General features: G+C 42.3%; 1 protein-coding gene across 1 annotated transcript; it reads left to right on the top strand.

The window, feature by feature from the left end:
• Positions 1-3,248: 3,248 nt before the first annotated feature.
• Spp1 (secreted phosphoprotein 1) lies at positions 3,249-9,249 on the top strand. The gene is made up of 7 exons (XM_032916651.1): positions 3,249-3,356; positions 4,695-4,762; positions 4,855-4,893; positions 6,075-6,155; positions 6,658-6,699; positions 7,403-7,681; positions 8,365-9,249. The coding sequence occupies exons 2-7, from the start codon at positions 4,709-4,711 to the stop codon at positions 8,821-8,823; spliced, it is 954 nt and encodes a 317-aa protein (XP_032772542.1). The 5' UTR covers positions 3,249-3,356; positions 4,695-4,708; the 3' UTR covers positions 8,824-9,249.
• The last annotated feature ends 2,390 nt before the right edge of the window (positions 9,250-11,639 follow it).

Consider the following 11,639-nt stretch of genomic DNA (forward strand, 5'->3'; position numbering starts at 1 on the left):
ACTAATGATTACCCATGTAAGACCACCTTCCGTAAGACCACTTTCTATAAGACCACCTTCCATAAAACCACCTTCTGTAAGACCACCTTCTATAAGACCACCTTCCATAAAACCACCTTCTATAAGACCACCTTCTGTAAGACCACCTACTATAAGACCACCTTTTCAGAGGTGGGTTTTGTTGTTTGTGGCATTAAACAATGAGAGAAAACAGTTTCTATTATTTCTTTTTTTTTTTTTCTCTTTTTTCTTTTTCGGAGCTGGGGACCGAACCCAGGGCCTTGCGCTCGCTAGGCAAGCGCTCTACCACTGAGCTAAATCCCCAACCCCCTATTATTTCTTAATAGTGTTTGTAAAAGATACTATTTCCATGTCAGAATCTAAAAATCTCACCCTTTGATGAAGACTGCCTCCTTTCCATAGACTAAACTTCTGACATATTAGTTATGCTGTCGAGACAATTCCAAGACATCTAACCTTTACTTGGGGACAAAATGAATATATGCAGCTGAGAAAAGCTGTACTATATAGAATCTAATTAGAAGCTTCCAGATAAGGGGAATATCAATTAAACAAAATTTCCCATCAACATAAGTGGCATTACACACTTAAGTCTTACAGTGATGTGGGAATGTTTATGTAAGCAAGAGATTAACAGTGTTCTTTGTGTTTCTATCTAACTTCTTATGGGATTTACATTTTAAGATCACGAATCACACTTTGGAACTAAATGTCTTGATTCCCACTGACAAGATTTACAAAGAATTTGGGCATTTTAGACCCTTGCTCCTATCTACCAACTGTTAGCCAAGCCTGAGGCTTGGGAATACAAGAGCCAACAGCGCTGCCTTTAAATCGTTTAATGTGTGAATTCTAAACAGCTGGAAAATCCCACTCAGGAAAAATGTCAGTGGCATAGTTGAATTCAGAAAGCCAAAGCACAGCGTGTGCCTTCTCAAGCCAGAGGGCATTTTGTCCTTCTCTGCTTTGCAGAACTGCGCCCAGCACACGGTGTCTCAACCTCAAGGTTGCAGACACTGAAAGCCAGTGTGAGTGTAGAAAGCAGTCAGTCCTGTCGACCTGGGATCGCTGAAGGCATCAACAGAGCAGGACGGGGGTGCTTCGGTTCTCAGGGTCCCTGGCCCTGGCTGCCAACTGGGTCATTGCTGAGAAATACTTCCTTACTCGGCATTCTGGGAAACGGGGTGTATACAGTCTGCCTCTATCCAGAAAGTCTTTGAAGCCTTTGACGGCTGCCTGTCACCCTTTCTAGAAATGCTGCCACCGTGTGGCACTCAGGGGTTACAAAGAGTCCTGGAAGGGTCATATGGTTCAGCTCCGAGGTGGCGCAGCTCCAGCAACATCTATTCCTATACCTCCATAATTCGTGTTGAGTCATTCCTGTGGGCTCAGGGTAAACTGCAGTGAACCCTGTGGACAGTTTGTTACTTTAGGATTTGTGGAATTTCCCTGCACAGCGCTGAAAACAAACTCATGTGGGTGTCGTGCTTAAAGGGCAGAAAGACTTTTTTTTTTTTATAAAAAAAAGAAATAAGAAGCCTGTTTTTGCAACTTTATAACCTGTGTGATTTATATTTGATAGTCACAGGTGTTGTCTTAATAAAGTGTGTACCAATGACCTTCAGAGTAATAGCACCAATTTACTTAGAATGCATTCACCAAGAGATAACCCGAATGCTCCAAACAGCTTTGCACTATTCAGCCTAACCCTGAAGAAGATTATTTAATCTATATTTATATTTAAAACAGGATTTTGTAAGTAGCAACGGATGGCTAGTTCAACAAAGGTTTGACTTAATTCTAATCTCAATTACTGCGTGCCTCTCACACTGGGGATGTAAGGTAATAAGTCCTGTGTTCTCCATTTCAGGTAATGGAAGAAAGGAAGTAATTGCAGGGCAATATTAAATATTTAAAGCAGTTTGCTTCACGTATAATTTTATCCCATTTGAATACCTCTGAACTATTCAGTAACGTTTTGTTAAGACAAATACTAAAACCCGCTTAAGTAGCCAACCTTATATATTCTAGGAAATAAAACTCAAAAGAAGATAATTCGGTAATATAAGTTGTTTCTTTAAAGATATTCAGAATACTCTTTAACATGTATACATTAAAGATCAATTTAAAAACGTTACAAATCACGGCTCCTTGCCCCTGCTGAAGACTTCAGTGATAGTTAATACACACGTTCTTTAACGTGTGGGGGAGGGGGGGCATTGCAACACGTGAGGCGCTGTTCACTGTACCAACGCTAGCTCATTGTCCTGCAGATAGGCTAAGCGACTTGTGCAAGGTCACACAGGGCACTGACTGCAGAAATCTGAAAGGCAGTCTGACTCCTGCAGTTTCCCGCCCAGCAGGCATTCCGGCCTCACTCAAGCTGCTTGCTTCCGCAGGCTCTCTCGGAAGCAACCACCTCTTCGGTTCTATGTGGCCATTATAGTTTAGAGAGCGCGAGAACCATCACCCCCAGCTCCCCAACAGAGCAATGAGGTTCGTGTCTCTAAAGGTCAGTGGAGGCACGAGAGGAATTCAGGGTCACTGCGTGCTTTGTGCAAATGGCACACGGCGGCATAGTTCGAGTGTCAAAACCGAGGTGTTAGTTTGTTTTGCTTAGTTCCGCCGGGTTTTGTTTCTTTTGTGAGAAGGTCTCACTCTGTTGCCCATGCGGTCCTGGAACACAGCACGTAGCCCAGGCTAGCCTCAAACTCGCGGTGATCTTTTGAAGCACAAAACTGAGCCACTATACCCTAAACAACCTAAGCTACTGAATACAATGGCAAAAAAAAAAAAAAAAAAAAAAAAAAAAAAAAGAGGTTCTGAAAATTGTGCTGAGACAGCAGATTTCTAGTCTTCAGCAAGTCTGAGAGAATCAAATGGTGTATCCATGTGGCCTTTATCTGTAACTTAGATACGACAAGAGTCCATACCTTTCAGTTCTATTGATGTTTTCCCACTAATTCAGTAATTATAAAGAAAATCTCTTCCCTTCCTTATGGGTCCCTGATGCTCTTCCAGGATTCTAAATGCAGTCTATAAACGAAAAGGGTAGTTAATGACATTGGTCATAAGTAATGCTTTGTGTGTGTTTCCTTTTCTTCTTTTTTTTTTCAACCGCAAAACCAGAGTGGGGAGTGTAGGAGCAGGTGGGCCGGGCCGTGGCAAAAACCTCATGACACATCACTCCGCCTCCTGGTTGGTGGAGACTGTCTGGAACAGCGTTTAAATTCTGGGAGGTCCGAGCCACCAGCAGCAGGACTGAAGGAGCTAAGCCTCAGCATCCTTGGCTTTGCAGTCTCCTGCGGCAAGCATTCTCGAGGAAGCCAGCCAAGGTAAGCCTGCAGCGGCCCGTGAGGCCGCAGTTCCCTGGCTGAATTCTGAGGGTGAGTTCAGAGAATGTTCTTTTAACAGTAGTACTTGACTCGCACTGGTCTGGTCGTTTTAAATAAGCTGGTCAGGTACATGGGAGGCTTCCAGGTGTTTTCAAAGTCAGTTGGATGGAGACGTTAAGAATAAATCTAGTTGGTCCTCTAAAGGACAGAGAAAACAGCTACTACTCTCTCTCTCTCTCTCTCTCTCTCTCTCTCTCTCTCTCTCTCTCTCTTTCTCTCTCTCTCCCCTTCTCCCTCTTTTCCTCTCCCATTCTCCCCTCTCTCCCCTTCTTCCTCTCTCCCTAACTCTCTCTCCTCTCTCCCTCCCTCTCCCATCTCTCTCTGTCACTATCTGTCTCTGTCTCTCTCTCTCTCTTGCTCCCTCTCTCTTTCTGTCTCTCTCTGTCTCTCTCTCTCTCTCTCTCTCTGTCTCTTTCTGTCTCTCTGTCTCTCTGTCTCTCTGTCTCTCTGTCTCTCTGTCTCTCTCTCTCTCTCTCTCTCTCACACACACACACACACACTGTAAAGTTCTATGTATCTTTGGAACAAATGTCTGCATCATTTTAAAGTGCGGGCTGACAGTGGAGATGAATAAAGAAATACCCTCTATGTTGATATAGACCAGATACTGCTAGTTTTAGTATACTCTCTCACTTCAAAAAGGAGCCTTCCTCGATGTCTTGCTTCTGCACTTGGCTTTTACACTTTTCACTAAGGTCCCTGTGTGATAACATGGAGACTTCTCATCATGCACAGAAAAGCTGCCCTCTGCTCTCAGTGGATTTTTTTAATTCTAAATAGAATATCTTACTTAATTTTAAAGATACCTTTGTTTCTTTCGTCTTTGTATCACTTTCTTAATAACTTAGGTTAAAAATCACATTTGAAATGCAAATTGGGAAATGGAAAAAGCAATTTTTTTATCATTCTATTTTCTTTTTAATTTCTCTTCCTTGGAAAAAGTACTCGTATGGCAGGCCGTTGTTTTAATTACCAAATTCCTGTGAAACAGATCTTAGGTGTGGAGAGCTAGGACATCAGATAGTGGGGGCATAAGCTCTGAGTCTCCGGATGTAAAGTTCGGATAAATAGAGCTGTGAAATTGCCCTCTCCCTTGCTAAGGATGAGAAGTGGAGAGAAAGAAAGGACACACAAATATTGGATCAAAAGCCTCCACGCTGAAATTTTCTCTGAAGAAAGATTCCATAACTTATTGGTGGTTTGGGGGCGATGCAGTGGTGCAAAGGGTGTGTTTGAACCTGTCAAGACATCAACTGTGCCTCACAAAATATGTTTCAGGACCAACTACAACCATGAGACTGGCAGTGGTTTGCTTTTGCCTGTTTGGCCTTGCCTCCTGTCTCCCGGTGAGTACAGCTGAGTCTCAGAGAGAATTCTTGACAGTGAGTGAACTTCAACTCACTCACACGCATTACCCTGTCCCCTTTCTGTCTTAAAGGTGAAAGTGGCTGAGTTTGGCAGCTCAGAGGAGAAGGCGGTAAGCACCACGGGGTTGATCATTTAACTGGAGAATGTTCACCCGAGTTGCAAAGGTTGCTAGGAATAGCATTTTATTCATTGCCATTCATCTATATAATCAGGCTTCGTAGTTCAAAGTACTTAGTATTACAGGCAGAGACAGCACCAAACAGGCCGTTGGTTTTAATAAACAATAATAGACTGTTAATATAATAAAAGCATGTTCTAGACTATTGCTTCTTATATAAAGCAAGTCCCAGGACCTTGAGTTTCTTTCCTGAGTCAGCAGGTTTCCCTAGAAGCAGAAATTCCTGCAGGCTGAGTTTAGAATGTCACTCAGATGTCAGCCGGAGCTGACCTTCCAACTATGATATTTACAATACCACCCAAGATATTCACGACCAAGTCCATCGTGAAAGGAAAGTCCATTTATGCTGTTTTAATCTATTGTGCATGTTCGCTGACGTTTTCCTGAACCAGAATGAAATCAAACCAGTAGTACCCTTACATGTGTCAACACTAGACCAGAAGCATTAGCAGACCCATACCTCCATATAGGTAAAAGGACACTGCTCAAACACAGACCTTGTGTTTGGACAAAAGGGCACACAGGGCCCAGTTCCAGATGAACAGAATAAAGGCCAGTGTAGGAAGTTCCAGTCAAGGAAGCACCGTGCGCAGGATGAGTAAGATGGGATGGGGGCCGGGAGCAGGCTGCCTGTTTTCTGACAGTCTTGAGAACACAGGTGTGGGGGTTGGGGATTTAGCTCAGTAGTAGAGCGCTTGCCTAGCAATCGAAAGGCCCTGGGTTCGATCCCCAGCTCCGAAAAATAGAAAAGAGGGAGAACACAGGTGTGGAACGCCATAGCAGAATGGGAGGATTAACATTTCCACACAGGAGAAAGACCATAACTGCTACTTTAAAAATGTAACAAAAGAAATATTTTTAAAATACAGGGATGCATTTTTTTAAAAGACGTAACAGTATATAGGTCATCAAGTGGTATTTAGGGTGTAGTTGAAGAGCTCGAAAGTCAGTGTTCAAGAAACTCAGAGACGTAGAGGCAGAAGAAAATATGAAAAAGTCCTTAAGAATACACTCCTGAAGACGAGTACTTGTTTATGTTAAGATGATGGCTTACAGTGCCCTGTATTTCTTTTTTTAATAATAACAAATGCATACTTTTTTTTTTGAAATAGCATTACAGCAAACACTCAGATGCTGTAGCCACTTGGCTGAAGCCTGACCCATCTCAGAAGCAGAATCTTCTAGCCCCACAGGTATCGCTTTTTAATTTCTCAAAACTGAACAACTGGGCTGGATCGATGGCACAGCTGTTCTTGCAGAAGACCCGGGTTCAGTTCCAGCACCTAGATATGAGCTCAGAGCCTTCTTTAACTCCAGGTCTAGGGGTCTGTTGTAGTCTTCTGATCTCCTGGGGGCAGGGCAGGCACATGATGCACTGCTACACACAAGTAAAACACTCATATACACAAAATAAAATAAACGATAAAACAACAAAACCCTAAACTGCTGGTGTGCAACTGCTAATCAAGCCATACAGGCTATGTGGTGGGTCTTCTTGCTTTAGAGGTAAGTAAGTGTCTAGGCCAGTGGATACACTGTATCCCTTGTAGCCTTTATCCACTGTATTATCAGGCAGGTTGAAAAATGACAGCTGCTTTAGGTTGAAAAGAGTAACTTTAGAATTAAGCAGCTGATCATGTATGTTGTGTACTGTGCATGCATGTTGTGTGCTGATGTGTGACCTTCCTTCTTCAGAATTCTGTGTCCTCTGAAGAAACGGATGACTTTAAGCAAGAAGTAAGTTCTCACATTCACTGAGACCCACTGTTAGCAACACTGAGGAAGCCACTGAATCATTTTCTTCAGATTGTCAGTTTGTTAGCAAGTTTCCCAGCAAATCTCCATTCAGAAGCTTGCTTCTGTATTCCTTCATCTCCAAAATAGACAGGTTCTTCAGAGAAGTTTAGTGTTACAGAAAGTGACTACGAGTTTGTAGACTTTAACCCCCAGCTCACTGTAAGGATTTGGGCTACAGTTTGTCTACCCCTGTATAACAGAGCCATCTCTTAATAACCTTGATAATAAGGAGGCAATGATAGATTTTGATCCCTATATTAAGATACAGATTATCTGATGTCTTAGAGAATTATGTTTCAGATTTAAAAAAAAAACTCGATCCAGCAATTATTTGGATAAGTAAATTAATGTGCACAATTTACAAGGAAAAATGTGTTATCAATATGAATGTTTTACTTATGTTTGACTTGAAGATACCTAAGAAAATGATATTTTATTAAAAAGACAAAAAAAGTGCCTCAGAATGTTATTTTGTTCGTGTGTTAAGAAGCAAACAAGTGGCCCATTTCATTAGCTTAAAACTATGGAATGTATTGTAAACACAAAGACCTTGAAATTAAATTATAATATTTCAACGAAGCTAGCACGGTATAGAACCTGAGCGCTAATATAATTTATTGAGCCAACTTGATTTGTGATTTAGACTCTTCCAAGCAACTCCAATGAAAGCCATGACCACATGGACGATGATGACGACGACGATGACGACGGAGACCATGCAGAGAGCGAGGATTCTGTGAACTCAGATGAATCTGACGAATCTCACCATTCCGATGAATCTGATGAGTCCTTCACTGCCAGCACACAAGCAGACATTTTGACTCCAATCGCCCCCACAGTCGATGTCCCTGACGGCCGAGGTGATAGCTTGGCTTACGGACTGAGGTCAAAGTCCAGGAGTTTCCCTGTTTCTGATGAACAGGTAAGTGGTGAACAGACATGTTTCAGAATGGCTACGGCTTGAGCTCACTTCTAGGAAACCAGAGTCTGCAAATCCACTCACCATTCACCGAGCCCTGTGCATTTATTTGAAATCTACTGCATGGTCGTGGAATACAGAGCTTTCTTCTACTTTAATGGTTGTGTTTAAAGTATGCATAGTGTCTTTTTAATTTTTCCATCTTTGCACATCCAAAGTCTTAGCAATATTGAAGAGCAGTTTATGTTGTTAAACAGCTACTTTGGAAAACAGCAATTATATGTGAAATGTAACGTTCATCTGCATAATGGTCATATATGATGGAAGCTAAGTGGGTGAGAGGAATTATAAAGTCACTGTCACAATGAGCTTAGTCAAAGGTCCAGCTTAGACGAAGCATTGGCATTTACTACTCAGTTTAACTTTAACTTTCAACGTCTCTTCTTGTGAGTCAGAGATAGAACCCTACAGGTTTTATCAACACAGTGATGATATCGCTATTACACTGGAAATCATTGACATGAAGCTGACTGGTGAAACACAAAGTACATCCTAATGTATTTTTTTCCTTCAATCAAATTCTAAAAAATATTTAGTACAGTTTGACCTAAAAGTTAGAAATCAAAGCATTATGATGCTCTTATCCTCAGCTGTGTATATAATTCTTCAATTTGTTCTTGATTCAGTATCCCGATGCCACAGATGAGGACCTCACATCCCGCATGAAGAGCCAGGAGTCCGATGAGGCTCTCAAGGTCATCCCAGTTGCCCAGCGTCTGAGCGTGCCGTCTGATCAGGACAGCGACGGGAAGACCAGCCATGAGTCAAGTCAGCTGGATGAACCAAGCGTGGAAACACACAGCCTGGAGCAGTCCAAGGAGTATAAGCAGAGGGCCAGCCACGAGAGCACCGAGCAGTCGGATGCGATCGATAGTGCTGAGAAGCCGGATGCAATCGATAGTGCCGAGCGGTCGGATGTTATCGACAGTCAGGCGAGTTCCAAAGCCAGCCTGGAACATCAGAGCCACGAGTTTCACAGCCATGAGGACAAGCTAGTCCTAGATCCTAAGAGTAAGGAAGATGATAGGTATCTGAAATTCCGCATTTCTCATGAATTAGAGAGTTCATCTTCTGAGGTCAATTAAAGAAGAGGCAAAACCACAGTTCCTTACTTTGCTTTTAATAAAAACAAAAAGTAAATTCCAACAAGCAGGAATACTAACTGCTTGTTCCTCAGTTCAGTGGATACATGTATGTGGAGAAAGAAATAGATAGTGTTTTGGGCCCTGAGCTTAGTTTGTTGTTTCATGCAGACACCACTGTAACCTAGAAGTTTCAGCATTTTGCTTCTGTTCTTTCTGTGCAAGAAATGCAAATGGCCACTGCATTTTAATGATTGCTATTCTTTTATGAATAAAATGTATGTAGAGGCAGGCAAACTTACAGGAACAGCAAAATTAAAAGAGAAACTGTAATAGTCTGTGTCACTATAATCTTTTGGTTTTATAATTAGTGTATATTTTGTTGTGATTATTTTTGTTGGTGTGAATAAATCTTGTATCTTGAATGTATGGAGTCTGGTGGTGCTAATTATTCGTTTTTTGAAAAAATTTTTTATTAGATATATTTCTTTACTTACATTTCAAACGTTATTTCCCTTCCCGGTTTCCTGTCCATAAGCCCCAATCCCCTCTCCTCCCCCTCCCCCATACAGGTATTTCCCCCATCCATCCCCCTTACTGTCCCCATATTCCCCTGCACTGGGGGTCCAGCCTTGGCAGGACCAAGGGCTTCCCCTTCCACTGGTGCCCCAACAAGGCTATTCTCTGCTACATATGCAGTTGGAGCCCTGGGTCAATCCCTGTATAGTCTTTCGGTAGATTTAGTCCCCGGAAGCTCCAGCTGGTTGGCATTGTTGTTTTTATGGGGTTTCAAGCTCCTTCAACTCTTTCAGTCCTTCCTCTAATTCCCCGAAAGGGGGTCCTATTCTCAGTTTGGTAGTTTGCTGCTAGCAATGACTGCTGTATTAGTGCTAATTATTCTTTATCAGTTTCTCACAATTGTTTTGTAATGTCTATAATGTAACCATTGTAATGAACAATTAGCTAAAGTCATTTAGGGTTTTAATAATCAGGGGGAACGATGGTTACCTGGGAGTAGATGGCAGCCAGAACCACAAGGCTCCCTTACGAAGTGTTCTCACCTAATTATGGCATTCAGTAACTAGTGTAAGAGCGGGCAGAAGCTTGGATGGAATCAAAAGTCAACTGTTCTGTCTTCTGTCATTATCCATTAATTTGTTCAGTAAATGTGTGGTTTTCTTGCCTTTATGGAACCTTATGTATGTCTTCTTCTACCTATCCCAATCATTCTTAGTTAAGAAGCTCTCTCTCTCTCTCTCTCTCTCTCTCTCTCTCTCTCTCTCTCTCTGTGTGTGTGTGTGTGTGTGTGTGTGTGCTTCAAAGGAAAACCAAACTTCTCAGTTTCATTCACACACTAAATTTCAGAGAGACTGTAGTGGCACACATGACTTTACTCTTTAAAACTAGATATCCCATCTAGAAATCATGGAAACAATCTAAATATCCTTCAACTGAAAAAAAAAATAATGAAAACATGGCATAAATATACGGTATAAGCTATTCAGCTTTAGAGAAGAAATGAACTCATGAGATTCGCACGTAGGTGGGTTCGACTAAAAAGAAAGTATGGAGGAGCGACCCAGACCAAGAACACGAGTGTCATATGTGCCTATCTGTGGTTCCGAGCTCCCAGGCTTCAGATGTGAATAGCCTGGAGTAACTGCAGAAGCCAGGAAAGTAAAAAGGGAAATGGAGTGTTGGGGAGCAATAGAGATGTGGACAGCAGGATACAGTGATTAGGGAGGGGCCGAGATAAATCCAGAAGGACGTAGATGTCTGCAAAGGTCATAAGGACTCCTATTACTATCTATCTACATAAAATTATATGTAGTGCACACACACAGATGCACACATGAACACACAAATACACACACACATATCCATGCACACACACACACACACACACGCACACACACACACACACACACACACACACACACGCACACACACACAGAGTTTAAGTGAAAACTCCCCATCTGGGCCAACAATGCTCCCCATGAAAACTACAGACCATCAAAACCTGAGGCCTAGGCATGAAAGCTACTTCTGAGTTGTTTGCCAAGATTGTCCAAGGGATGCCCCCTCCCTCCAAAAAACATTGTAGGCTATTGCTGTGGCCCTTGTCTGTCTTCCAGTCAGTGGTTGAAGATAGAATTCCCTATTTCGAAGACATGGTGTACTTCAGACAAATGACTCAGGGTTGAGCTGGATCTGATCTGAAAGCTTCCTCCCTAAGGACTGGCCCTCAAGCCAGAAGGTACCACACAAGCTTCCAAGGGACAGAAGTGAACAATAGTCAAACACAGCCATGATGCCTGTGAACTAAAATAACAACCATCATGGCACTATATCACTGAGGGTGTGCTAGCCGTGAACATCTTTTGACAATAGCCAACAGCTGTCTGCTTGGACTGAAGACCTACCCAAAAAGAAGCAAATCCTGCCCGGTGGTAGAAATTTAACCAATTAAACAGGACTGGTGAAGTCATGGATCTTGGGGGAGACCTACACCTGCTACTTTACTAAACCAATATAGTCCCTAAGAACATTCTAAGTGTGTGTGCTTAAACCCACAGAGGACTATACACCTAACTTCTCATCAAAGAAACATCTCCTTGGTGCAGATGAAGACCACTATATATAACCACGACTTATAAAAATGTAAAAAAGAAAGTGACTATGTGGTACCCAGCCTCAACTGATATATCTATAATGTGATTCCTGCACCTAAGGCTCGGGGATCGTGGAAGAAGAGAAGACAGAAAGATTGCAGTAACCATCAGGAAACCTGCTGTAGGAATGTGCATCCTAGAAATGTC

This window comes from Rattus rattus, chromosome 11, assembly GCF_011064425.1.
Source record: "Rattus rattus isolate New Zealand chromosome 11, Rrattus_CSIRO_v1, whole genome shotgun sequence".
NCBI classification, from domain to species: Eukaryota; Metazoa; Chordata; class Mammalia; order Rodentia; family Muridae; genus Rattus; species Rattus rattus.